Genomic DNA, 24,524 nt, shown 5'->3' on the forward strand with positions numbered 1-24,524 from the left:
TTTCCGCAGCAGGCATGAACATGACAAGCCCCGCCTCCCTCCCATGGCCACCCTGTTTACGGTTTCTATGGTAACGATGTGGTTGACTTCAGTCTTAGCAGTCCTTTCAGAGGCTAAACTCAGTAAATTGACATTCACTATTAACTTTTTAACCAAGACGAGAAGATACTGAATGAACGTACAGGTAAAACGATAGCTACCCTGTTGTTATTCACTGCAATTAACTTTTGAGATGACTACTGCGACATAGCTTGTACAGGGTCAAATGTAAATGGAAGCAACTGGAAAAGAGGCTAGCGTTAACTTACAACCACTGTGACTTAGCCTCAAACTTTTTTCTCCCCCCCCCCCTTTTTTTTTTTTGCTTCTTTTCAGTGGCTTTTTCTCAGAGATGGCTACCTCTCCCGGAGTTTTCAAAACCATGGCAGTGAAGGGCATGTCACAGTTTCCAGTGCTGCCACCGATTGAAGGCACGCAGCAGCGGGAAGAGGTCCGGCAGACCATAGCATCAAAGGAGGCGATAGCGGAGAGGATAACGGTTCACAAGAAGCTGCTCAGGCACAGAAGGAGTAAAGCGAAGCAAGAGCAACTACATATGATATTGTATGTTTTTTGTCAGTACCTCACTGATAGCCGGCTATTTACTCATGATGTTGGCTACTGGGTTTTATGCAGTGTAACGCTTTGCTGACTGAATTATTACAGGGTGTCCAGAGCAATGGAAACTTACAGACAGAGCAAAGAGAGGAGAGCAGTGCGCAGCCAGTCACCAGAGCCACAGTTTCCGCCCTCTGTATGAAAGTTATCCAACTACCTATGCAAACATTTTAAAAATCGATTTTTATCCAAATATTGCAGAAATATAATGTGGTATATCTCAATACTTTACAGATGCTTAGTGAGGAGCGGAAGCGTAGGGTGAGTTTTCTTTTTAGTTTTAGATGTCACCTGTCAAGAGACTAAAAAACTATTTATATATATGTCACGTGTCTCCTATTTCATTTTGGGCCCATCTGCAGCTGAACTATGTGTTCCTGAAGCAGTGTGTGGAGAGCCGCCCCTTCTCTCCAATCCAGCAGCAGTGGTTGGACTCTATTGTTTCCCGAGTCCCGCCAAAACTTAAAAAGAGCCCGGAGACAAGTAAATGGCTACAGGAACTCTGCATGGAAGTCAGCAACGACTTCCGCGATGTTATTGTCAAGCACACAGGTATTGCCACATTTTGTATTTATGTATGTCTATGCTTGCGGAAGACATGTAGACTTCAGGTGAACAATGTCTCATTATGCCATATTCATTCCCATCAGTGGACACAGTTCTAAAGAATCCACAGATAGAGGGAGATATCTCAGAAAAACAAACAGCAACCCAAACAAAGTGAGTGTCTAATGTACGCAGTAACCAAATTGTAGTTGATCTATTTTTAATACCCTTTTGTAAAATCATTTCCATTCTTTTGCAGAATTCTTGACTTCTCCCAGCCTTGGCATGATAACTTTATCAGACGCCGCAAGATGATAAAAACAAATTTGTACATTCTTCATCCAGTAATGCAAACTATCTTGGATATTGGTTACATGACATTTTCTCCACTGGTCCTGATTGATCTTTCAGAATGCAGGTAAGAAAAGACAACATGAATGCAACATGGTACTGCTAAAAGAAGCACATAACTAAGACATTTCACGTGAAGATTTACTTTAGTGTTTCCTTTTTGATTTAATTTTGGCTTCTGTTGGTTCAGGGCTTCAGGGCCTGTGGACTATAAGAGCCTACAGAACAAAATGGCTGTGGAGTGTAAGAGGACAGAAGATCGTATCATGAATACCTGGTTTCCTAAAGTCATCCACTTACTAACTAATAAAGAAACTCTGAAAGGGGTTAAAGAGGAGAAATTGGACTCCTTCTACAACTGTGCATCCATGCTCATCTCCAATCAGGTGAGTTAATGCTGATTTTAGACTTGATTTTCACTTGAGAAGAGTCAGATTTAAAATGATTTAAGGTATGGTTATTTCAGTCATTATTGACATCAAAAACAGTACTCACTGTAGATATAGCAATTATTTGATACTGATCTACGTTGTATTTTTTGCAAGCCAACTGTCAGACATTAAAACACAGTTAAAGACACCTTGAACTGAAACTTGTGAAGGTTTGTGTCTTTACTGCTGCCTATTGCAAATACATAGCCTCCTGTATTGAGGTCTGTTATTATGATTATCTGTTTGTTTTTTTATTGAATGTATGTGTACTGTAGGGCTCTTTGTATGTATGTTTGTTGATTACACATTTAGACTCATAGACATTTTTATTTTGTAAATTCCTAGTTGAAATCCCTGCTTCAGACAAGTGTGGAGGAGTTTGTCAATCTGTTTGATCCAAGAAATCACCACTACTTGCCCCTCTTCCGTATGGCCTTGACATTTGATGATGGAAAGATGGAAATTTACCCCACCTTACAAGATCTGGAAGCTGCTGTTTTTGAGATTCTTAATGCCATCACAAATACACTGCAGGTGGAGTTGTGTGTAATAGCCACTCAAAGGCAAATGATCACTTTCTGGCAAATTTTTCATGTAAAATTGTAATTTGAGCTGGTATTGATATCTATGAAATTGTTCCACAGAAAGTACAGACGATCCAGTCATGGTTGACACAAGCCACATCTTCATTTGTGGATGCTAAGGTGGCTGATCACATCCTTGCTTGGGCTCAGGGCGCTTTAAAGACCGCTGTGTGCAGGAATCTAAAGGGACCTGACAAACATTTCCAGAGTTATGGTGATGTTCCGTAATGCAGTCATTTCCTATCATCATGCCATTGATCTTAATTCACTTCACTGCTAACTTTTTTGCTTTATTTTGTAGTTGACAACTACGACTGGCTAGTCAATGGAACTGCAAAGGCTCGAGTGGAGATGTTCATGGAAGAGGAGCACTCTTTTGATGAGTACACTAAGGTTACAAATAATGAAGTTTAATTCATTTTGAATATGTTATATAGCCTACCTATACTTGCTTTGTTACCAGTTTTCATGATGACAATCGTTGTATAATTTCACTGCTTTTCAAAGCAAGTGGAGGAGTTTCGTACACTGTCAAAGGAGATTATCAGCCTCCCATCTAAAGCCTACTTCACAATGGTCCATCTGGACTGTGAAGAGCTGAAACAAGGGCTGGCCGACAAAGCCAAAACCTATGCTGAAATACTTCTGAAGAAACTGATTACCAGCCACCGCGAGCATAATCTACAGTGAGTCACTTCTTGTAACATCCATGAACAAAAAATGTCCCTCTGTGTTTTTAAATGTTCAAATTTTGATATACATTTAAAACTTTTTGTGTCTCTTCAAAGGATCTGCTCTGAATTTGAAACCATCACAGAGAAAGCTCTGAAAGTTCCAGAGAATACAGAAGACATGACTCAGATGGTTGATTACATACATTTCACTAAGACAAAGGGTATCACAGAACTGAATGAAAAAATAAAGGTAAATAACCTAATGATGGGTTCTACCTGTTGTATCTTACAAAATATACATGTATTACAAAAATATATTGATTTCAGTTATCTTATAACATTTCTATTATCATTCACTACCACATTGTGTTCTGACAGGAAACCTACTGCAGACTGATCTACCTCTTGGATGTCCATATCATTGAGCCAGAAGATCTGGAGCTTAATTCGACTGTCTTTCTCTGGCCCAAAAACATCCTCCATGTCTTTGAACTCAATGAAGAGGTAATGCTCCCATGTCTGCCTATAACAATATATCATGGATGTTTTTTTAGGGATGACCTGATTCTGGGCAGCTTTGTCATTTTCTAGGTGATGCAGACAGCCAAGCAGAAAGGGGAGCAGGAGCTGCTGGCTAAAAGAGAAAGATTAATGGTACAGCTGGAGAAGTTAAGACGCAGAATAGAGGAGTTCCCATATTGCTCTGAGCTGGACATGATACAGCAGGTTTGTCAAGTGTGTTCCCTTCGCACCATCATATTGAGTGGACAGGTACAAGAGCGGTACTGTTTTACTCATTTAACTCTTGGCAAGAAAGAGAAAAAGCATATTTTTAAAATGTCAAACCCTTACTTTTAACGAACTGCACCTTAAATTCCCAGGAGGGCTATATATTCATATTTAAAATATGCCTTTGAATGCTTGACAGGTTTACTACAATGTTAATAGTGATCACAATTTTACAAAAGCATGATGAAATATTTTCTTTATCTTTAGCTTGAATTCCATTTAATTCTGACACATTTATTATACCTCAATAACAAGATTGTGTTACTTAGTTTTCTGTCAAACAGCCACTGATCTGGGTCATTGGTATAACAAGTTTTAAAAATAATTGTTGTCGAAAATTGTTCCACATAAATCAGTTCCATTGATGCAGTTAGGAGCTTTTCGTTTTTGCTACTTTATTTATTTATTTATTTATTTTTAATCCGAACACCTTTTCAGAGCACCTGTGATCCATTTATTCTGGGATTATGCTGCAGATAAAATTGTCTTGTTATAATTTTCTGGGCAGTATGTTACAGATGTCAGAACAGTTCAGAAACTTCTCCAGGAGGCTGAGGAGGCAATTGCCTTCATTAACAAAGAAGAGGCCTTCTACAAATGGGACCTAACATGTTACCCAGAAGTTGAAGTCATCAGAGAGAGTACTGAACCATACCAGAAGCTGTTTGGACTTGTACTGAAATGGCAGCGCGCAGAGAACAGGTCTAGTTTCAGTTTGATGCATATTGGGTTTTAATTTAAAAAAAAACAAAACCCAGATAACCTTTGTTCTTCTTTGTGTATAGATGGATGGATGGTTCCTTCCAAGACCTAGATGGTGAGAGCATGGAGGTAAAGGTGGATGAGTTCTTTAGGGAGATGTTCAAGATGCTGAAGTTTTTCCAACAGAAACAGAATAAGGCCGAGCAAGAGATGGAGAAGATTGCTGGAAAGACTAGGCGACGACCTAGTAAAGACAATCCAATGAAGCAAGAGAAGCCCACAATACACTTGTGCTCCACTGTAATGGAGCAGATCAAAGAGTTCAAGGTATTATATGTAACTATTATTTCAAAGGGGCTCATTAATGAAGTTTTGTAGTTAGTGGAGTCTTATGTGCTGAAGGTTAATGATGAGACTGATGATAATTATGCAGAATGTGCTTGTGTCAACAGGACCATATCCCTATAGTGTCCATCTTGTGTAATCCAGGCATCAGATCCCGGCACTGGGACCAGATGTCAGAGTTAGTAGGGTATGAACTCACTCCCGACTCTGGTACTACACTACGCAAAGTTCTAAAACAAAACCTGGCTCCTCACCTGGAAGAGTTTGAGTCTATCAGCGCTGCTGCTAGTAAAGTGAGAACTCCTGAAATTTTGTATTTTATTTCATAGCATTTGATAAAAACCTCAATACTGAATCTATATGTTAAATGCTATACATCTACACTGTGTCTCTACAGGAATTTTCCTTGGAGAAGGCATTGCAAACCATGGTGCATATTTGGGACGGTATTTTTTTCCACCACCAACCTTACAGGGAGACAGGAGTGTCTATCCTGACTGCCTTGGATGAGATTCAGACGATGCTAGATGACCAGATTGTGAAGACTCAAACTATGAGGGGCTCACCATTCATCAAACCCTTTGAAAATGAGATCAAGGTTAGCTTCAAGTTTTGGGGAATCTATTTAGCTATTGTTAATATATAAGTGCGCAATTTGCATCAGAGCTCTACCAGGTGGATGTATTTTTATCTCTGCCTATACCCAGTCCTGCAGAGCTTTAACCTTTTGTTGTTTGACTTCAGCAATGGGAGGAGCGTCTGCTTCGTATTCAGGAAACCACAGATGAGTGGCTGAAGGTTCAGGCCCAGTGGCTTTACCTGGAGCCCATCTTCTCTTCTCAGGACATAATGCAGCAGATTCCAGAAGAGGGACGACTTTTCCAAACTGTTGACAAAAACTGGAAAGAGGTCATGAGGCACTGCGTTAAGGACCCCAAGGTACTTTTAAAAACTGTTTTTAGTGACCACCAAAAGAACAAATCTGGTAAAAGATAGGTAAAAAAGATATATGGTTTGAGTTATCCAATGATTTGCAATCGTAGATTCTCCCAGCAACCTCAATGCCTGGTTTGCTAGAAAAACTGCAAGATTCCAACACCCTCCTGGATAGCATCATGAAAGGACTAAATGCCTACCTGGAGAAGAAACGTCTCTTTTTTCCAAGGTAAACAAAAAGATTTTTCAGTATTTCTTTTGTCCAATTCTTTGTTAATATCACAAATTTTGATACTTGTTATCAATGCTGTGTCCAGGTTCTTCTTTCTGTCCAATGATGAAATGCTGGAGATTCTTTCGGAGACCAAGGACCCACTGCGAGTGCAGCCCCATCTGAAGAAATGCTTTGAGGGCATTTCCAAACTGGACTTCCTACCCAATCTGGATATCCAGGCAAGGCAGTCACACATATTGTCATTTTTACATGACACCATGGTTGATGAACTTTTATAAAATGTGTACTGTTTTTGCCCAGGCCATATATAGCAGTGAAGGTGAGTGTGTTCAGCTAATCCAGCACATCTCCACATCTGAAGCCAAAGGAGCTGTGGAGAAGTGGTTGGTGCAGGTGGAAGATGTGATGCTTCGCAGTGTCAGAGATGTAGTGGCCCGGTCCAGGGTGGTGAGATCACTGTTCCACATACCTTACATAATACACAATACCCTGATTTTAACTCTAGTACTATCATGTTGTGTGTGGCTCATATGCTGCATCTGCCCAATCTGAAGTTTGTCTTAATGAATATAAATGTGAGTCAGTGACAGCTGAGTGGTTGAGTATGGTTGTATTGACAGGCCTACGCTGAGACTGCACGGAGCCAGTGGGTCAAGGAGTGGCCTGGGCAAGTGGTGCTTTGCACCTCCCAGATTTTCTGGACCTCGGAGGTGCATGAAGCCATCACAGCAGGGTCTGATGTAAGTTTTTAAACCTCTTTTTCTGAAATTTTTTTTTTTTTTTTAAACTTTTTTACTTCTTTCTTACTTCATGTAAATGATGCATGTTTTTCTGAATATGAGAAGATTTTGTTGTAAAGATTACTAGTTAAAATCAAAATTTCATTTTCCAATTAAAAAAACCTTAATAGGGCAACAGTAATGAAATTTGATAGTGTAGAGGTACAAAGCAGTGTAGAGGTACAAAGCAGCAGTCTTACTCCTGACCGACTGACCGAAAATTTTCTCTAGACTATTATAGCAGCTTAACAGTATCACCTCTGGAAAAATTAAAATAGTAAGTGAGATTTTTTTCTCTGTAGGGTTTAAAGAACTACTATCAGCAACTCCAGAATCAGCTGAATGACATTGTGGAGCTGGTGAGAGGGAAACTGCCCAAACAAACAAGGATGACTTTGGGAGCGCTGGTCACAATTGATGTCCATGCCAGGGATGTGGTCATGGAGCTTATTGAAAAAGGTACCTCATGGCACAAAATACAGAGTTAATAACTGTAACAGAGCTTTGCTTCAGCACTCAAATGGGCACCCAAAAACAGCACCCAGAAAAAAATGTTTGCGAAATAAAGTAATTGTGTCCATTTTTAACAGGTGTGTCACATGAAACAGACTTCCAATGGCTAGCCCAGCTGCGTTATTACTGGAGCAATAATAATGTTCGTGTTCGCATAATCAACTGTGATGTTAAATACGCCTATGAGTACTTGGGGAACTCACCGCGTCTGGTCATCACTCCACTGACTGACAGATGCTACCGGACCCTGGTAAAATAACTGACAAATAGCCTACTTAAACATGAATGCGTGCCACTTTTCTATTGGAATACTGCTGAGTGATCAGATATTTTAACAGTAAATTCAAAAGCTCTACCTTTGTTTTAGATTGGAGCCTTCTACCTGAATTTGGGTGGTGCGCCTGAGGGTCCAGCTGGAACAGGAAAGACCGAAACCACAAAAGATCTAGCCAAAGCTCTGGCTGTGCAGTGTGTGGTCTTCAACTGTTCTGACGGACTGGATTACATTGCTATGGGCAAAGTAACACCAGCAGGAAGTTTTGGATTCATATTTATAATTCTAATGCCACAGTTAAAAATTCAAAAACATCGTGTTTTAACATGGATTTTTGTGCAATGTCTCATAGTTTTTTAAAGGTCTGGCTTCATCTGGTGCATGGGCATGCTTTGATGAGTTCAACCGTATTGAGCTGGAGGTGCTGTCAGTAGTGGCCCAGCAGGTACTCTGCATCCAGAGGGCCATCGAGCAGAAGCTGGAGTACTTTGACTTTGAAGGGACTATGCTCAAACTCAATCCCAACTGCTTTGTGTCCATAACGATGAACCCTGGCTATGCAGGACGCTCAGAACTCCCGGACAACCTCAAGGTCTTTTACCAGTGAAATCCTTTATCAGACATTGTAGGTTTGCATTGTCAGTTATGAATACATTAGCTCTTATATAATCTGCATTATTTATGATATTGATAAACTTCTCAAATAATTTCAGTTGGCTTTCCAACATCAAATTATGCACTGTGGTGCACTGATGGGGCTTTTGAATGCCTTCAACATAATGAAAAATAATATTGGAAATTCGGCTACCGTCCAACATTGTCGGTAACAGATTTAGTTAATTTTCCGTCTCTTCTCTGTTCAGGTGTTGTTCCGAACAGTGGCCATGATGGTCCCCAACTACGCACTGATAGCAGAGATCTCTCTGTATTCGTATGGCTTCCTCAACGCCAAACCACTGTCCATAAAGATTGTGATGACCTACAGGCTCTGTTCTGAGCAGCTCTCATCCCAGTTCCATTATGACTACGGCATGAGGGCTGTCAAAGCTGTACTTGTGGCTGCAGGCAACCTCAAGCTCAAATTTCCTGATGAGAATGAGGACATACTGGTATTTGTACTGAATGAATGCATTTGCTTAAAATCTGTCCATACAGAGTGTCCTAGTTGTGAACTTTTTTGGTTTGTCAATTGGTTTGCTGTTTCTGACCTTTACACTTTTTTCCACATGATGTAACGCTCAGCTCCTTAGGTCCATAAAGGATGTTAATGAGCCCAAGTTTCTCTCCCATGATATTCCGTTATTCAATGGGATCACCAGTGATTTGTTCCCAGGAATCTCCCTCCCTGAGGCTGACTATCAGGTTAGATATGTTGATTTCATTACTTTTTCTTTTGTATTAAATCACCTATGTATTTTTTAAATATTGTGTTGTATAATATAATCAGCGTTTTTTCATGTCTTTGGCAGCTGTTTCTGGAGGCTGCTGCACAGTGCTGTGAAAATCACAATGTACAGCCAACAGAAGTCTTCGTACAGAAGATGATTCAGACATATGAGATGATGATAGTCAGGCATGGGTATGTTATACAGTATTTTGATTTCCCATGTTACCATATTTGGATATCCTGCTTTCTATGTTTCCAGTTACAGAGTTATTTCACATGATTGAGACACGCCTTGAAGGGAATATTAGAAACACAATATTGTATGAAAATGTTCATTTTTTAATATCAGGTTCATGCTGGTGGGAGAGTCCTTTGCTGGAAAGACCAAAGTGCTACACGTGCTAGCTGACACTCTGACTATCATGAATGAGAGGGGGTATGGTGAGGAGAAGGTCATCTTCAGGACATTAAACCCAAAGTCAATTACCATGGGACAACTCTTTGGACAGTTTGATCTAGTTTCCCATGAGGTAGGCCTGTGCCATGGAATCATCTTGTATATATCCTGTATCACAGATCCTTTGGATTTCACAGTATTGATGTAGACCTGGGACAGCAGGTCTCCCTTTCTTGCTCTTGGTCTTTTCACTTTTTGTTTTTCCTTACTTTTAGTGGACAGATGGGATTGTGGCCAACACATTTCGTGAATTTGCATCAGCTGAAACACCAGACCGTAAATGGGTGGTGTTTGATGGTCCCATAGATACACTGTGGATTGAGAGCATGAACACTGTACTGGATGACAACAAAAAGGTAAATAATACACAGTAAAACCATTTGATATTGTAGTATTTCTTTGTTTTTTACAATATTTTTTTGTTTTTATATTATGAATAAGATCCTTATTTCTTTACTATTGCTCAACAGTTGTGCCTGATGAGTGGTGAGATCATACAGATGTCCAGTCAGATGAGTTTGATTTTTGAAGCAATGGATCTATCACAGGCCTCTGTAAGTTAGTTGTTGGGAGTGAAATATATTTTTTTGTATTTTAGTTCTGATTTGATTATCCCATCTTAAAGTTTAAAAGTTGGTGTTGCATTGCTAGAGGGTCACCAACATGTTTGATAGAATTGTGAAGAACATTTGATTCAAACTAGGTTTGACATAATTCAGAGAAAAATGTCACCATTATATACTTTGTCCAGCAGAGAGCAGTGACAAGTTGATTTATCAAGTTAAACCTGTAAAGCCCAGTATATACCATATCTTGGTCAAATTTTTTTAACATGTCATGCTACATGTTATGTTTTTAAGTTGAAAAAAATATTATCGGCCAATATGTTGTTATTTGATATTTTTTATGAACTCCAAAATATCAATCACTGTCATGCTCAAAAACCCAGTACTGGTTGGGCTGTAGTACCTAGATTGACTAACAGGATCTGATTGGATGTTAAAAAATTTATGTTTGGTTGTTTTCTCACTGCAGCCAGCCACAGTCAGTCGATGTGGTATGATCTACATGGAACCATCTCAGTTGGGCTGGGAACCCTTAGTGATCTCCTGGATGAACTCTCTTCCTGATGCTCTGCAGAGCCCGGACAACCGCTACCTGCTGCTGGAGCTCTTCCACTGGCTCTTGCCACCTACCCTCAGGACACTGCGTAAACACTGCAGAGTGAGTGACCCCAGGCCCCAGAACAAATCAGATACAAATATCTGCAGAATATTTATAAGTTTACATTTATTTATATATAAAATACAGAAGTTTTGTCATGCCTGATTATGGTTTTGTTTACAGGAAGTTGTTTCCACCAGCAACAGTAACACTGTGGTGTCCTTGTGTCGACTGTTTGAGATGTTGCTCACTGAACCTGTAAAGACGGATCCTGGGGATAAAAATATTCGCACCTGGATCATGGTAAGGGATGAATCATTTATCCTTTCGAATAATATTATAACCTTATTCATTTAAAACCCTTGCTTTGTAACTGCACCTTTCAAACATACATTCAAACATTTCATTGTTTTTGAATTTGTACTTTCTATTCCAGGTAATTATATTTTTGTGTGACACCTTTGCTTCTCATTCTTCATGATTACAGGCAGCTTTTGCCTTCTCCCTGGTGTGGTCCGTGGGTGGCAGCTGTGATGCAGACAGCAGAGAGAAGTTTAGTGAGTTCTTCAGGGTGACTGTTTCAGGAAAAACAGAAGAATATCCTGTCCCTGAGACTGTTGGGAAATGGGAGTGTCCCATGGAGGAGAAAGGCCTGGTGTATGACTATTTTTATGAGGTATTGAGTAATTACATCACTCAGATGTGTTTCACTTGTGTTTAAATCAGGAAATCAGACTTTAATTTCTTATACAGTTTAAAGGAAAAGGCCGCTGGGTTCAATGGAAAGATGCCATCAAGAATGTCAGCCTGGGGAACAGAAACACCAAAGTGCAAGAGATCATTGTACCCACCATAGACACAGTTCGCTACACCTACCTCTTGGACCTCTGCATCAGCTACGGAGTGTTAGTATTTTCAGGGGTCACTGGGGCAATGATCAACACAAATGTCAAAAATGCTTTATTACCATGAATTATTGTGAATTATACCTTTGCCATATACACTGTTTTTTCTTATTATCACTGAGTTTACTTTAACCGGAATTTATTTACATTTAATCTAACAAAATAGATTTTTTTGCATTTTTTATTACTCTTCACAGGCCTCTCCTTTTTGTTGGTTCTACTGGCACTGGGAAGTCAGTATATGTGAAGGAGAAACTGATGAACAATCTGGACAAAGACCGCTATTTACCCTTCTTCATCAATTTTTCAGCCCGCACTAGTGCCAACCAAACCCAGGTGAGCATTTAGGAACCATGGTCGAAATGGAATTTTTTTGATTACTAAGAAAAAAAATATATAGATAGAGTACTTTATTAATCATGCATATTATGTGAGGCGATAATCTGGGAAGAAAACAAGAAGGATTATTTTTTAATTTTCTGTTCTTTATTCTGTATGTATGTCATCCTCCAGAATATCATCATGTCCAGGTTAGATAAAAGAAGGAAGGGAGTGTTTGGGCCCCCCATGGGAAAGAAGTGTGTCATCTTTGTGGATGACATGAACATGCCTGCACTGGAACAGTTTGGAGCACAGCCTCCTGTGGAGCTTCTTCGACAGTACATAGACCATGGAAACTGGTATGAACCATCCACTATTAGACTCCAATTTCATATTAAATCAAGCGCAAGATATAACAGAAAAAATAAACAGTAAATCTGCTGCAGCAAAGCACTGTTCATTTACCAGACAGACCTTATCTGTTATGCTCTGTTAGGTATGATCTGAAGGATACCTCCAGGATCACTCTTGTCGACCTCCAGCTGATCTCAGCTATGGGCCCTCCTGGTGGTGGAAGGAATGCAGTGACGTCTCGCTTCCTGCGGCACTTCAACATTTTTAGCATTAATGACTTCAGTGATGATACCATGGTGCGCATCTTCTCCACTGTGGTGGCCTTCTATCTCAAAAACAACGAGTTCCCACCTGAATATTTCACTGTTGGCAACCAAATAGTGACAGCTACTATGGAAGTGAGTGTCCTAAACACACACCTTGATATCACATGAACTGTTGATATGCGATGGTGAAATACGTTTTTCATATGTTAAAGTCTCTTAGCAATCATATCTTGTCTAATCCAATGGTTTTGTTCTCTGGTCATATATTTTTAATTCCCAAAGGTGTATAAAAAAGCCATGGAGAACCTGCTTCCAACTCCAGCTAAGTCTCACTACACATTCAACCTACGGGACTTCTCACGCGTTATCCAAGGCTGCCTGTTACTAAAGAAGGAGTCTCTAGAGAACAAACGCACTATGATACGCTTGTTTGTCCATGAGGTCTTCCGGGTCTACTATGACCGTCTGGTGGATGATAAAGATCGGGAATGGCTCTTCCAGCTGATGAACAGCATCCTCAAAGATCATTTCAAAGAGTCCTTTGATCAGGTGTTTGATCACCTGAAACAAGGCAGAAAAGTAAGTTGCGATTGAGTTATATTTTCTGTAGCGTCATGTGCTTTACTATTACTATGTTTCTCAGCATGTTAGTGTGTAGGAAAATGCAGGAAAGAAGAGGAGGTGATTTGGACTGTTGTCACTCCTTGCTGCCCCAAATTTAAAAAAGATTTGATATTTTTTTGGATATATTTCATAGTAGCATATATGAAAACTCAATAAATGTATTTGTGCTTTACTACTACAAAATACGTACTAATGAATCAAATACAAAAATCTAAATGCATTAATTTGTGCCGACTATTGTATTCCTTTCTCAGCTGGTTGAGGAAGACATGCGGAATCTTCTGTTCGGCGACTACATGCACCCTGACCTGGAGGATGATGAGCGCCTGTATGCCGAGGTGCCCTCAATGGAAAGCTTTGCTCAGGTGGTGGAGTCGTTTCTTGATGAATACAACCAGATGCACAAGAATCACATGAACCTCGTCATCTTCTGGTAAACAGCTTTGATACTATAGACTCAATTCAACTACATTCCCTGCAAAAATATTGTTCTTGAGCGGTTCATCAAGTTAAGCATTATGTGAAACAGCATTTAAAATGTGGAGGTATTTCACCTAATTAGAAGAATTTTTCTTGTTGTAAGAAAGTCAATCTTTCTAAACTGACAATACAACCAAATAACTTCAACTTCTATGAAGTAAGTCAATGAAAATATTTATTTATGTTCAAGTCAGTTTTTGCATGCAAAGTTTAACTGAGAAAAAAATGTCTGCATTATATAGCTATGTCCTGGAGCACCTGTCCCGTATCAGCCGTGTGTTGAAGCAGCCGGGAGGCAATGCCCTGCTTGTGGGAGTGGGAGGCAGTGGACGCCAGTCCATCACCCGTCTGGCTACGTCCATGGCCCACATGACCATGTTCCAGCCTGAGATCTCTAAGAGCTATGGCATGAACGATTGGAGAGATGATCTCAAGGTTAGCTTTATGGTTTAGGGAAGACTTCTGTATCCTTTTATGCTGATGCATTACATGGTTTTTTCACACTATTTTGATCTCTGCTTGTGATTTCTTTTCCATTTTCAAACAGCTGTGAAAGTTTTTAATATACATCTTAACCTAAGTTTACTTATACCACAGATGCTACTGAAAAATGCTGGGGTGAAAGGTCAGAAGACTGTGTTCTTGCTAACTGATGCTCAGATCAAAGATGAGGCTTTTCTAGAAGATGTGGACAGTGTCCTGAACACAGGAGAGGTGCCCAATCTGTTTGCCCTAGATGAGAAGCAAGAGATTATGGAGGTACGCTGTTATTAGCCCTGATATTAGCAATTTATACCTTGTGTAAAGGCCCTATTAATTTAGATTTAATATAATTCTTACTTCTTCTCTTTTTCTCCAGGCAGTACGTCCCATTGCCCAAGCTGGTAATAAGAATTTGGAGCTGAGTCCTTTGACTCTGTTTGCATTCTTCGTGGCACGCTGTAGAGAGAACCTGCATATTGTTGTGGCCTTTAGTCCCATTGGGGATGCCTTTCGAAATCGCCTGCGCCAGTTTCCATCTCTTATCAACTGCTGTACCATTGACTGGTTCCAGGTACTATATAGGCATTAGAAGGCATTCATTTGTATTTTATCTGCAGTGAAATATACTGAATATACAGTACAAGTATGTGTCTGCGCATCAGTCAGTCAGATAGTTTGTCATCTGTACTCCTTGGACCAGAGATAACATCAAAAGAAAGAAAAAGGAAGAAAGTATGAGATATAGTGTCTGTACATGTTCTTGTCTTTGTTCCTATCCTCACTATCCTTTTCCTCTCTCTGCCCTGACAGCCATGGCCAGACGAGGCTCTTGAGCGTGTGGCCAACTCCTTCCTGGAGTCACTGGAGATGACTGAAAATGAGAGGCAGGAGGTCATACCCATCTGCAAAACATTCCATACCTCTGCCAAAAAGCTCTCACAGAGGTATGGCATGCGGTTATTTATAACTTGTGTATTCAAAGGTAAAGTACATTTATATTACACTGTTGTTTTCATTGCAGTTTCCTCTCTGAGCTTGGACGCCATAATTATGTGACGCCCACATCCTACCTGGAGCTGATTGCAGCTTTCCGTCTGCTACTCACTCAGAAAAGAGACACTGTCATGAAGGCAAAAAAGAGATATACCAATGGTCTGGATAAACTAGCCTTCGCTGAATCTCAGGTATATGCAGCACCATTTTTACCTGAGTTGTCTTGTTTTTTGTCTGTTTTTTTAATTTAAGATGTTGAGCATACTTTAGCCATAATTAATATTAACAATATCTTTCTGTAGGTGGGTGAGATGAAGAGGGAACTGGTAGACCTACAGCCCAAGCTGGAGCAGGCAAAGACAGACAACACCAAAATGATGAAGGTGAATAATTCACATCTTTATTCAGCCCCAACAATGACTTAGATTATATATTGAATATAAATACTATAAATAGTGTGTGTGTGTGTGTGTGTGTATACATTGTATAATGTGATGACTTTAAGGTGATTGAAGTGGAGTCTGTGGAAGTGGAAGCCAAAAGTAAAGTTGTGCGCATTGATGAAGAGGCAGCAACTATAAAAGCCAATGAGGCTCAGGCTCTGAAGAATGAGTGTGAGAGTGACTTGGCTGAGGCTATCCCTGCCCTGGAAGCTGCTCTTTCTGCCTTGGACACTTTGAAGGTGAGTATTCTTCAACCGCACTGCTTCTTTGTACCAGGCTTAGCCATTGCACTTAGCCCTCAGACCACTGCAGTTTAGACAGCTGAGTAAGTTGAGCTGCTTGTTTCGTTTCAGCCCGCTGATGTCACAATTGTGAAGTCGATGAAAAATCCACCTTCAGGGGTGAAGCTGGTGATGTCAGCTGTGTGTGTGATGAAGGACATAAAACCAGATAAGATAGCTGACCCAGCTGGGACTGGAAAAAAGGTTAGACTAAGGAAAAATATATCTTATTTCAAAAGCTCATTAGAATGAAAACATTTTAACATTCCAACTTCTACTAATATCCCAATGAGTAACATGTCTTTTTTTTTATTGTCTAGGTTTTTGACTACTGGGGTCCAAGCAAGAAGCTACTGGGGGATATGAACTTCTTACGAGATCTTAAAGAATATGACAAGGACAATATTCCTGTGAGTTTCAAGAAAACAACATTCCTATTAAAGGAAACACTTTTATTTTGTTCTGACTAAGTTCACTATCTCTATTTTGCAGGTCTCCGTGATGCAAAAAATCCGTAGTGAGTACATGACTAACCCTGACTTTGAAGCCAGTATAGTGGCAAAGGCCTCCTCTGCAGCAGAGGGCCTGTGCAAGTGGATCAAAGCAATGGAGGTGTATGACAGGGTGGCACAGGTGCAGTGTTTCTGGATTTGCATAGACTTTTTTCTCATGACCTGTCCCGATAACATATGCATGGTTGCATAAACACCCTCTTTGTTTTCAACCACTCTGGTGATTTTAGGTTGTGGCTCCTAAGAAGGCCAATCTGGCAGAGGCCCAGGAGTCCCTGGCTGCTACCATGGCCCTGCTGGACCAGAAGAGAGCCGAGTTAAAGGAGGTTGAGGACCGTTTAGCTGCTCTTCAAAAAACTTTTGAGGAGAAAACAGAGGAGAAGGCTCAGCTGGAGTTCCAAGTGGACTTGTGTGCCAGGAAGTTAGAAAGGGCTGAGAAACTCATTGGTGGTCTGGGAGGAGAGAAGACCAGGTGATGATGCACAAAAATTTTGTATGGTTAATTATTTTCTGCAATTAAAACAATGACAATAGTACACTGACTGAAATCATTTATGTCTATAGATGGTCTAAGGCAGCAGATGACCTGCAGAACACATATGACAACCTGACTGGAGATGTTCTCATTTCCGCTGGTGTAATCGCTTACCTTGGGGCTTTCACTGCTGGCTTCAGAGAGGAATGCACCATGTTATGGACCAAACTCTGTCAAGTAACAGTCCTCCTGTTTTTTTTCCGACTGTTTTAGTTACTCTCTTTGAATTCATACACATTCAATTACATATTATCTATTTTTCACCTGTCTCAAAATCTCTAGTCTAAGAACATTCCATCGTCAAATGACTTCTCTCTCAGTAAAACCTTGGGAGATCCCATTAAGATCAGAGCTTGGAACATTGCAGGCCTTCCCAGCGACTCTTTCTCAATCGACAATGGTGTCATTGTCAGTAATTCACGTAGATGGTGAGTCAGTATTGCTGAAATGTTTTGGTGAAATGTTAAATCTACTTAATACTGAAACATTTGTCACAAATATTCAGTTTTTGGGTAAATATAAGGAAAACTGGCTGTAAAGATTCATCTCATCCATAATTTTTATGTTATTCTAGGCCTTTAATGATTGACCCTCAGGGCCAGGCCAACAAGTGGGTGAAGAATTCAGAGAAGGACAACAACCTGAGTGTAATCAAAATGACAGATGCGGACTACATGAGAACTTTGGAAAACTGTATTCAATTTGGAACACCGTTGCTGCTTGAAAATGTAGGAGAGGAGCTGGACCCTTCACTTGAACCACTGCTGCTCAAACAAACCTTCAAACAAGGTGCTGAGAATGTGATGTGGCTGCCAAAGGGCCATCTGAGATTTGAGTTTAAAAACTGGAAAAAAATTTAAGTTCAATCATTTTTGTTTGACCCAGGCGGTGTGGATTGCATCAGGATGGGGGAGAGTGTGATTGAGTATTCCTGCGATTTCCGTTTCTACATCACCACTAAGCTGAGGAACCCCCACTACCTACCAGAACTGGCCACCAAGGTTTCCCTGCTCAATTTCATGATCACTCCAGAGGGCTTGGAGGACCAGCTGCTGGGGATTGTGGTTGCCAAGGAGAGGTTAGTGCTCATAAAATAGTCACTTTGGTATTCCAATGAAATACTACTTGCCACCTCAGGAGAGCATTGTTTCTGCTTCATCTGCTCTACAGACCAGAACTGGAGGAGGACAGAAATGCACTAATCCTGCAGTCAGCTGCCAATAAGAGGCAGCTAAAGGAAATTGAGGATAAGATCCTAGAGACACTGCAGTCTTCTGAGGGAAATATCCTGGAGGATGAGAGTGCCATTCAGATTCTAGATTCTGCTAAGGTCATGTCCAACGAGATTACCAAGAAACAGCAGGTGTGGACGGCACACAGAAAAATGAGATCTGCATTGGTAATGTGACAAGTCTGATATTTGGTAATCTACTACCTACTGTTTATGTATTTCCCAGATTGCAGAAAAGACAGAGATCAAGATTGCAGAGTCCAGAGAGGGTTACAGAGCCATTGCCAAGCACTCCGCCATCCTGTTCTTCAGCATTGCTGATCTGACCAACATAGACCCAATGTACCAGTACTCTCTGAGCTGGTTTGTCAACCTCTACATTAACTCTATACAAGACAGGTGAGTGATGCACATCATGTATATTCTGCAGTGTCCTAAAAGAAATAATGCATTGAGACAAATCTGCTGGGACTTTATGACTGTACCAGCAGTTTAGAGAACATTGATCTCCGTCTGTTCTACATACTGTAAAGACAAGCTTGAATATCACACAGGAATCACACATGTGACAAAGAGGATTATTACAGCAACTTACTTGATTCTATTTGGATGTGAGGCTCAGTTCTTATCTCAGTCAGAGTTGCAGTCAGATTTAGATATTTGTTCCATTGCTCATGGTAAACACTAATGTCTTTTAAGTTTAACCATTTTCAGAATAATTAGGTGCAATCAGTAAAGCCCACTGAAGACATGCAACGCTATTTATGATTAATGACAGAGCAAAAGTGAAGCTGCACATGAAAAGGATCAAATGTAACTTCTTTCATTTGTGGAGTTGGAGATTTGCCCTGTACACACAGAAAATATACATTTCTGTAGTATAACATCACAAGTAGCAATTGTAGATATCTTAGAATAGAATATGTTTCATTTTACTGTAAGCATATTTGACTTAGGTGGGACTATCTAGTGGCTAGTGGAGACTGAGCCCTTTACACTTTACACCAATATCTGATGTAAACTTTTAACATAGGTTTATATAACTTTTAGTTGATCTATGTTCATCTCCAGTTTCCTGTGTTTTGTCTTTTATTCATCAGTAATAAGTCCAAGATCCTAGAAAGGAGGCTTCGATACCTGATCGATCACTTCACCTATAACCTCTACTGCAACATCTGTCGATCTCTGTTTGAGAATGACAAACTCCTCTTTTCCTTCCTCCTCTGCTGCAATCTACTTTTGTAAGTGTTACAGCTACTGTGGGACATTGGTTGAATGAATTAGGTTAGTAGGATTTGATTTCAGCTTTTAACCAAGTTCTCATATGAAAATACAATATGTGAATTTTACATTATAATATCTTCTATTGATATTTATATTCAGAGCAAAAAAGGAAATCGAATACTCTGAGTTCATGTTCTTGCTGACTGGAGGAGTGGGCCTGCAGAACACCATTGCTAACCCTGACCCCAGCTGGCTACAGGACAAGAGCTGGGATGAGATCTGTCGAGCCAGTGAGCTGCCTGGCTTACAAGGAATAAAGTAAAAAGCATCACTCATTCAATGAAAGATTTTCTTTTTTTCATTATTTATGGCTGTCCTGTTTTTCATTATGAATTTCGTTTGACTAATGTGTGTGTGAGTGAATATGGGTGTTATTTTTTCCACAGAGAAGCTTTCATCAAGAGTCCAGGAGACTTCAAAGCTATTTATGACAGCAAAGAGCCGTGCAACACTCCTCTGCCCACGCCATGGTGTGGACAACTGAATGACCTGCAGAGAATGATCGTTGTTCGTTGTCTCAGGCCTGATAAGATAGTGCCAGCTGTGACTAAATATGTGACTGGCAAACTTGGGAAGAAATTTGTACAGCCCCCTCCCTTTGACCTGAGTAAGAGCTACCTGGACTCCAACTCCACCATCCCTCTTGTGTTTGTGCTGTCTCCAGGAGCTGATCCCATGGCTAGTAAGTCCTACTTAACCACTGATTGACTGTCAAGGTTTCACATAATGCTATCCCTGAAAATCATTAGAAATAACAATATCCCTCCACAGGCTTACTGAAGTTTGCCAGTGACAAGAATATGGGTGGTCTCAAGTTTCAGTCCATCTCTCTGGGTCAGGGCCAGGGCCCCATTGCTGCTAAAATGATATCCAAGGCCATGCAGGATGGGACATGGGTGTGTTTACAGAATTGTCACCTGGCCGTTTCCTGGATGTCCACCCTAGAGAAAATCTGTGAGGAATTAAGTCCAATAACATGCCACCCCGACTTTCGCCTTTGGCTCACAAGCTACCCTTCACCCAAGGTAAAACATAGCGCATTCCATTCTGAATATGCAAATGCATTAAGAACTTCATGTAGCAATATAGACATTTTGTCAGACTATAGTCCTAAAGAAATAACTTCCTTTTTAATATCAGTTTCCAGTGACCATCCTGCAGAATGGGGTGAAAATGACAAATGAGCCTCCTACAGGACTCAGACTCAACCTACTTCAGTCTTATTTGTCAGATCCTGTTTCTGACCCTAACTTCTTCAATTTCTGCCCCAACAAGGAGCTGGTGAGCTGGGGGTAGCTCATTTTCATTTTGTATACAACAGGAATTTGCATTTCTTTATTTAATAGGTCTATCACACAGATGACATTCTCTGACTCTTGGATATCTCTTGTAGATTTGGGAAAAGCTCCTGTATGGGCTGTGCTTCTTCCATGCTCTTGTTCAGGAGAGAAAGAAGTTTGGTCCATTGGGCTGGAATATTCCCTATGGCTTCAATGAGTCTGACCTCCGTATAAGCATCAGGCAGCTACAGGTATTCATTCAGAGATTCAGTGGCTGAGTTTCTTCATCACCACAATCTAAAATGCATTTATTTTATTTTCCTCTTTAGCTGTTTGTGAACGAATATGATGAGGTGCCCTTCGAGGCCATAATGTATCTGACCGGGGAGTGTAACTATGGTGGCCGTGTGACAGACGACTGGGATAGGCGGCTCCTGATGACCATCTTGGCGGACTTCTACAACAAGGATGTCATTGAGAAACCTCGCTACCCTTTCTCACCTAGTGGTGAATACTTTGCCCCACCTAAATCTATCTATGAGGACTACATTGAATTTATCAAGGTAAAAACACTTGAGATACCACACATAAAGAGGATAAATATCTATTTGTTCATTTTCTTTCTCTCTCTCTCTCCATATATAGATATACATATATATATATATATATATATATATGTATGTACATATGTAATGACTTGCAACTGAGTAACAATACCTTTGTTTTGTTCTAGGAACTTCCATTCAGCCAGCATCCAGAGGTGTTTGGGATGCATGAAAATGTAGACATTTCTAAAGATCTCCAGCAGACGAAGTTGCTGTTTGATTCTCTGCTACTCACCCAGGGTGGTGGAGCTAAGGGAGGGGGTAGCTCTGGGAGTGACAACATGCTATACGACATAGCAAATGACGTCCTTACCAAGGTATAAACTAGTAACATTGTCTCTTCAGTTAGCAATTTTTAGCCATGTTAGTGGCCCGTGCTATTGGCAGTGTCTATTGTCCACCACTTTGGTCCAGACTAAAATATCTCAGATTGACATGGAATTTTATGTAGATCTTCATGGTCCCTAGGGGATGAATCCTACTTACTTTGGTGATCTCCTCACTTTTCCTGTGGTGTCACCAGCAGGTCAGTTTTCACTTATCCCATGAAATATCTGAACCGATGAATTGAGACAAAATTTTGTACAGACATTAATAGTTCAGTTAATAGACAGTGACTGCTAGTGACTTTGGTAAGCCCCTGACTTTCCCTCCAGTGCCACCATGAGGTTTATGGTTTTGGGTGAAATGTCTCAACAAATACAAAAAAAAATTCATATTACCCTCTGGATGAACCATAATAACTTTGGTGATCGCTAAACTTTTTATCTAGCACCATCATCAGGTCAAACTTTTACTTCGTTCAATGTTTGTTTTATGACTGAATATCAGCAAACGTAATGATATTCAACCTGTGCTGTACTTTGTGTTTATTGCTAATTTGTAAATGTAAGCATCCTTTCACACTAAATTAAGGTGGCGAACATGGTAAACGTTATTCCTGTTTTGCATCAGCATGTTTTGTCATTGTGAAAATATTAGAATGCTGGCGTTAACATTTGACTCAAAGCACCACTGAGCCTAGTATAGCCTCACAGAGGCTAGCATGGCTGTAGACCCTTGTTATTACAGATACAGAAAGGCTTTTTTTGAACTTGTGTGAGATGTTTAAAAAGCGTATTATTATAGTCTTGATGTGAGATGAGGAACTTTTATATGTGATTTTTCCATCCTTTTAATTTTTTAATGTTAGATTTAACCAAAAAGATTTTTTAAAGATTTGGTTTAAATTTTTAAAAGAAAATACACAGGGCACCAGTGCTTTCCGGTAAAGAATTTAAGTTGGTGTTTCCTATAGCGTGATTATGAGCCTAAGTATAGCCTCAAAGAGGACTGAACTGAATATTTGTATGCACTGCACTAAAAATTTGTAATATTTGCTTGCTTTTTTCCTATAGCTTCCAGCTAATTTTGACACAGAAGCAGTTCTCTTGAAGTTCCCAGTGCTCTATGAGGAGAGTATGAACACTGTGCTCGTCCAAGAGATGGAGCGCTACAACACGTATGGACAAACAGCTCAGTGCAGATCTTTAAGAGGTGTAGCACATCACCACTTATTTTATATGACTTAGCTGCTGTTTTTGCTCTCTTTCAGGCTGTGTAGTACAATCCGTGTGAGTCTACAGAACCTGCTAAAAGCCATTAAGGGTTTGGTGGTGATGGATGCAGAGCTGGAGGCAGTTGCAGGCAGTCTGATAGTGGGCAAGGTCCCAGAGAAATGGGGCAAGCGCTCTTACCCTAGCCTCAAACCCTTGGGCAGCTATGTTACTGACTTTCTCTCAAGATTGAAGTTTTTGCAGGTGAGACTGCTTAACAAAGATCATTTCGTTGAGAGGGACGCTATCATTTTTGATTGGAGATAGGAAAATGCATTTTATTCTTGAATATGATTAAATGGGACATTGTTAAGTTTTTTACTCCTCCTATATTTTCACTTTTACTTTGTGTGTCCGTAGGATTGGTACAACACCTGCAAGCCCAATGTGTTCTGGCTGTCTGGCTTCTTTTTCACCCAGGCCTTCCTAACTGGGGCTATGCAGAACTACGCCAGGAAATACCATGTCCCCATTGACCTGCTAGGGTTTGATTTTGAGGTCAAATGATACACACTTTATAATCCCTTTGTGTCCATCTCAAAGAGCTTCTCACAGCCCAAAGTATACACTGATATGTGGTTTTGTTTTCAGGTTCTTCCTATCGATGAGTCAGATACATCACCGGACGATGGTGTTTACATTAATGGATTGTTTCTGGATGGAGCTCGATGGGACAGAGGGAGGTAGATATTCATACTACATATATTTTTACATATTTTAAGAATAATAGTTATATCATTATAATTTTGTGTAAGGAGAAATGTAAGGAGACTGGATAAACCTTCACTATTGTTTGTCTCTCTATCATCAGTGCAGTTCTGGCTGAGCAGCACCCCAAAGTCCTGTTTGACTTTATGCCCATCATTTGGATAAAACCCAGTAAGTATTAAGTTTCTTCTTATTCTGCCAATATATTACAAATGAAATGCAGGCCATTCTTGTTTTCGGGTTTCTGTTTCAAACCCAGTATTGTAAGTTGTTGCTTTTTTCTTTAATTACTATTTCCTCTCCAAGTTCCTGTCTCTCTGCTTTGTGTTTTTTTGTTCATTTGCTCCCTTCTCTCCACGCAGCTCAAAAGAAGAGCATTGATCAGCCTCAGAAACTGTATGTTTGCCCTCTCTACAAGACCAGTGAGAGGAAGGGCACCCTCTCTACCACAGGTCACTCCACCAATTTTGTCATTTCCATGATGTTGACCACCAGCAGGCCCCCTCAACATTGGATCAAGCGTGGTGTGGCCATGCTCTGCCAGCTTGATGACTGAAATTCGACGACACACTGTTGAAGGCTGAAGCACTTTACTGTGGCACATTAAACACTTTGATGCCTTTTTGAACTCTGAGTTCCTTAACAATGTAAAATTAAGTATAATCTCTTTCTGACCAACAAGCATGTGTTTCAAAACTATGAATATAGCATGGATGTGGATAGCTATGGAGAGGTAAATGATTAAATAAATATTTTTCTCCAAAAAAAAGGTGAAACTTAAAGACACTTAAATTCACGTG

General features: G+C 40.2%; 1 protein-coding gene across 1 annotated transcript; it reads left to right on the forward strand.

The window, feature by feature from the left end:
* The first annotated feature begins 391 nt into the window (after positions 1-391).
* dnah12 (dynein, axonemal, heavy chain 12) lies at positions 392-24,280 on the forward strand. The gene is made up of 73 exons (XM_040152800.1): positions 392-603; positions 706-793; positions 892-918; positions 1,020-1,209; positions 1,308-1,377; positions 1,463-1,621; positions 1,745-1,940; positions 2,331-2,519; positions 2,630-2,783; positions 2,871-2,962; positions 3,077-3,255; positions 3,358-3,493; positions 3,622-3,747; positions 3,835-3,969; positions 4,541-4,734; positions 4,818-5,061; positions 5,187-5,372; positions 5,477-5,677; positions 5,824-6,018; positions 6,123-6,244; positions 6,333-6,468; positions 6,551-6,697; positions 6,871-6,990; positions 7,332-7,488; positions 7,620-7,792; positions 7,910-8,062; positions 8,169-8,408; positions 8,680-8,925; positions 9,059-9,178; positions 9,286-9,395; positions 9,553-9,733; positions 9,876-10,016; positions 10,131-10,214; positions 10,696-10,884; positions 11,008-11,127; positions 11,312-11,500; positions 11,578-11,729; positions 11,927-12,065; positions 12,243-12,409; positions 12,547-12,802; positions 12,953-13,249; positions 13,549-13,727; positions 14,017-14,209; positions 14,372-14,533; positions 14,634-14,828; positions 15,068-15,201; positions 15,279-15,441; positions 15,553-15,633; positions 15,756-15,932; positions 16,047-16,178; positions 16,295-16,384; positions 16,467-16,607; positions 16,717-16,958; positions 17,051-17,198; positions 17,304-17,449; positions 17,596-17,810; positions 17,907-18,099; positions 18,192-18,384; positions 18,479-18,651; positions 19,353-19,493; positions 19,636-19,794; positions 19,923-20,218; positions 20,308-20,561; positions 20,677-20,817; positions 20,930-21,067; positions 21,146-21,379; positions 21,550-21,738; positions 22,819-22,922; positions 23,016-23,220; positions 23,377-23,514; positions 23,608-23,699; positions 23,828-23,895; positions 24,087-24,280. Exons 1-73 carry the CDS (start codon positions 392-394, stop codon positions 24,278-24,280), a joined length of 11,922 nt encoding a protein of 3,973 aa, XP_040008734.1.
* The last annotated feature ends 244 nt before the right edge of the window (positions 24,281-24,524 follow it).

This window comes from Xiphias gladius, chromosome 18, assembly GCF_016859285.1.
Source record: "Xiphias gladius isolate SHS-SW01 ecotype Sanya breed wild chromosome 18, ASM1685928v1, whole genome shotgun sequence".
Classification (NCBI taxonomy): domain Eukaryota; kingdom Metazoa; phylum Chordata; class Actinopteri; order Istiophoriformes; family Xiphiidae; genus Xiphias; species Xiphias gladius.

Excerpts from the sequence above, each read along its gene's own strand:
- dnah12 (XM_040152800.1), top strand. The coding sequence starts at position 392 with ATGGCTACCTCTCCCGGAGTTTTCAAAACCATGGCAGTGAAGGGCATG. Across the intron at positions 5,062-5,186 it reads AGCAGATCAAAGAGTTCAAG|GACCATATCCCTATAGTGTC; the intron begins GTATTATATGTA and ends TTGTGTCAACAG. Across the intron at positions 21,739-22,818 it reads CAAATGACGTCCTTACCAAG|CTTCCAGCTAATTTTGACAC; the intron begins GTATAAACTAGT and ends TTTTTCCTATAG.